This window comes from Sylvia atricapilla, chromosome 29 (assembly GCF_009819655.1).
Source record: "Sylvia atricapilla isolate bSylAtr1 chromosome 29, bSylAtr1.pri, whole genome shotgun sequence".
Taxonomy (NCBI): Eukaryota; Metazoa; Chordata; class Aves; order Passeriformes; family Sylviidae; genus Sylvia; species Sylvia atricapilla.
The window spans coordinates 2,197,669-2,201,499 of NC_089168.1; the positions used below are offsets into that span (position 1 = coordinate 2,197,669).

Sequence of the window (3,831 nt, forward strand, 5' to 3'; positions counted from 1 at the left end):
CTTGAAGTGACACGTGTCTTTTGGATGATCAGTTCGCTCAACTCTTGGCGGTCATAATTACACGGGTTTCTTAATTAACCCCTCAGCCATCAGGGATTAGCCCCAGGTGCTGGCTCAGGCAGCAGAGAACCCCGCTCCTGTGCTCTTTTTTCACCTGGAATTGGGGAAGTTTTGGCTCCTCTGGGCACTGAGGAGCCCTGGCAGTGAGGACACACATCTGAGGGAGCTCTGTCCCCACCAAGGGGGACTCGGTGACAAGCTGGGGACATCTCCAGCTGCTGCTGGTGGCGGCTGGTGCTCACCTCACCCCAACAGAACGCTCAGACTCCACTCTGGGATATCAACCCCTCCACTTGGAGCTTTACTGGGTCTCGTTTCACCCTCCAGCACCTCCTGGAGCTGCTCAGCTTTTCAACAACCTCCTCCAGTGACAAAAATACATCGCGGCGCCCGTCAGGAGCACGGAGGTGAGGAAAGCTCCTAAAACCCCCCAAACCACGAGGGGCAGCCACCCCAGGAGTCCTCGGCCGTACTGGGAGGGTGGCCGACGTTCAAAGAGCAGAGCTGCAACCAGAGGAGCCCTCCTGCCCCTGGGCTGCAGCTGCCAGGAGCTCAGGTGCTTCACGCCGCGGCTGTAACCCTCCACGTTCCTCCTCATCTCCAGGCTCCTGTCTTGGTTCAGGTTTTTCCCCAGCTCCTTGGCGACGTCCCAGCGGCCGATCCGACGGAGGGCACGCACCAGGCGGTCCCAAGTTGTCACCTCTCCCCTTGTCACCAACCACGAGCGCAGAGCTTCGGAGCATCCCCGAGCGCTGCGGATGTCCCGACGGCGACGACGAGCGGGGTTTTTCTCCTCGGGGACAACCTGGAGCTCCTGGAGCTCCTCCAGCTCCTGGTCGGGGCCGTTGAGCTCGGCCTGCAGCTGGTGGCACTCGGAGCTGCCCAGCAGCTCTCGGCGATGCGGCCCATGGTGTGCCCACCCACGGTGGCCGCCACCGAATCGTCCCCGAGGCCGCCCAGGGGCAGAGAGAAGAGCAGGGCCAGCCCCAGGTGTGCCAGCAGCATCATCCAGGTGTGCCAGCATCAGCCAGGTGTGCCAGGTGTGCCAGGTGTGGGTGTGACACCCCCTGGTATCGAGGTGTCCCCGTGGAACAGCGCTGATGTCACAGAGAGTGACAATGGGTGGCCCCGGGGTGGTGGCCCGTGTCACATCCCATGGTGGTGGCACCTGCCAGCCCCCTGTGAAGGCTTAATGTTGAATTTTTTCAGATTTTTCTGTGCTGCCAAAGGGTGTTTTCCATGGGGTTTTTTTGTTTGATTTGGGTTGATTTGGTTTGGTTTGGTTTGATTTGGTTTGGTTTCATTTGGTTTCGTTTGGTTTGATTTAATTTGGTTTGATTTGATTTGGTTTGGTTTGGTTTGATTTGGTTTGGTTTAGTTTAATTTGGTCTGGTTTCATTTGGTTTTGTTTGGTTTGATTTGGGTTGGTTTGATTTGGTTTGATTTGGTTTGGTTTGATTTGGTTTGATTTGGTTTGGTTTAGTTTAATTTGGTTTGGTTTAATTTGGTTTCGTTGGTTTGATTTGGTTGGTTTGGTTTATTTGGTTTCGTTTGGTTTGATTTAATTTGGTTTAGTTTAATTTGGTTTGGTTTGGTTTGGATTCATTTGTTTTGATTTGGTTTGATTTGGTTTGGTTTGGTTTAGTTTGGCTTGATTTAGTTTGATTTTATTTGGTTTAAATTGGTTTGATTTGGTTTAGTTTGGTTTGGTTTGATTTGATTTCATTGGTTTGGTTTGGTTTGGTTTCATTTGGTTTCATTTGGTTTGGTTTGGTTTGGTTTGATTTGGTTTGATTTGATTTTGAGACCATTTTGTGAATATTTTTTACCCATTTTGTGCCCATTTTGAGACCATTTTGTGCCCATTTTATATCCATTTTGTGCCATTTATTAATCTCAGGGGGTTCCAAATAAATCATTCTCTCATAATCATTTATTCCCCTGGGGGCTTCCCAATAAATTATTTATACCCATAATCATTTATTCATCTGGGGAGATCCGAATAAATCATTTATCCCATAATCATTTATTCCCTTTCGGGGGGGTCCCAATATATAAATATTATTGCTAATAAACCCAATAACTATCTATAATCAATATTATCGACAATAATCTAATAAACCTCTGGCTACCCATCAAAAAATTCCAATTCTTCCACTTTTCTCCTTTTCCCCCTTGGACCCCCCTTTGAACCACCCCAAAAACACAAAAATCAATAATTCAGGTAATCTCTTTAATACTGTGTAATTCTTTTTTTTTTCTTTTCCTTTTTTTTTTCCCTTTTTTTTTTTAATCCTCTTTTTTTTAAAATACAGCATTTCTTGAGGTAGACATCGATAAAGACGTGAATTTAAATATTTCCATGTACAATACGTTGCAAAAAAATTTTAAAAAAATGAGGTAGAAACGGTTACAGAGCGTGTACAAATAGGATAATAATAATAATATATAATATATAATAATAAAGTCTTCAGGAAGCCGGCACGACTTTTTGGAGGTGGGAGGCAAAGGGAAATGCCCTTGGATGGAAAAATTGGGGGAAAAAACATATTTTTGGGTTTTTTTTTTTTCTGGCAGAGACCTCTGGGGGGAGCCCCAGTGAGGGGTTTGTTCTCTCTGCATGTGCAGACCCTGAGGGAGGCCTTTGGAGCACGAAAAATAACCAAAATTCACATTTTTAGAGCACGAAAAATAATAAAATTCACATTTTTTAAATAGGGAAACCCCACCACCATGATGCCAGTGGATGGGCTCTGAGGGGGAGGCCTTTAGAGCACTAAAAATAATCAAAATGAAACATTTTTAGAGCACTAAAAAATAAAATAATAAAATTAATATTTTTTTAAATGGGGAAAAACCCCACCATGATGTCAGTGCTGGCCTCTGAGGGGGAGGCCTTTAGAGCACGAAAAATAACCAAAATTCACATTTTTAGAGCACGAAAAATAGTAAAATTCACATTTTTTAAATAGGGAAAACCCCACCATGATGCCAGTGGATGGGCTCTGAGGGGGAGCCCTTTAAAACACTAAAATAATCAAAATTAAACATTTTTGAGCACTAAAAATAATAAAAATAACTTTTTTTTTAACTGGGGAAAACCCTCACCATGATGCAAAGAGTGGTCAGTGGATGGGCTCTGAGGGGAAGCCTTTAGAGCACTAAAAATAATCAAAATTCACATTTTTAGAGCACTAAAAATAATCAAAATTAACTTTTTAAATGGGGAAAAACCCCACCGTGATGTCAGTGGATGGGCTCTGAGGGGGACCCCTTTAAAACACTAACAATAACCAAAATTAATATTTTTAGAGCACGAAAAATAATCAAAATTAATCTTTTTTCCTTTTATTTTAAATGGGAACGGGCTGGGGCTCTGTGCAAAGCTCCTCGGCTTTTTTTTTTTTTTTAATTATTATTTTTTTAGGGAAGTGGGGGGAAAATGATTTAAAAAGTGATTTTTTTTTCCCAATCTGCTCCAAAAGTGGTGCCAGCGACAGCTCCCAAACTACAGCACTAAAACTTTCCACTGAAGACACGTTTATTCCACCAAATGCTACAAAAAAGGTGTTAAAACAAAAAAACAAACCCAAAACTAATTTTTCAAATAAAATTATGGCATAATACGTGGAAAGCACCTGAAATACATTCAAATTTCATCTTTGTAACAGCTTCAAGTTTATTTTATTTTATTTTATTTTCCTTTTATTTTTTTTCTTCCTTGCTTATGCAGGAGGCAGCTTTGTCCCAGGTCAGAAAAAAAACTCTTTA

The 3,831-nt window shown here is 43.0% G+C and overlaps 1 protein-coding gene across 1 annotated transcript; it reads right to left on the reverse strand.

Moving 5' to 3' along the window:
* Positions 1-403: 403 nt before the first annotated feature.
* On the reverse strand, positions 404-1,068 carry TMDD1 (transmembrane and death domain 1). The gene is given in 2 exon segments (XM_066337431.1): positions 404-952; positions 955-1,068. Coding segments are annotated over 2 exon segments (663 nt in total).
* Between the last annotated feature and the right edge of the window lie 2,763 nt (positions 1,069-3,831).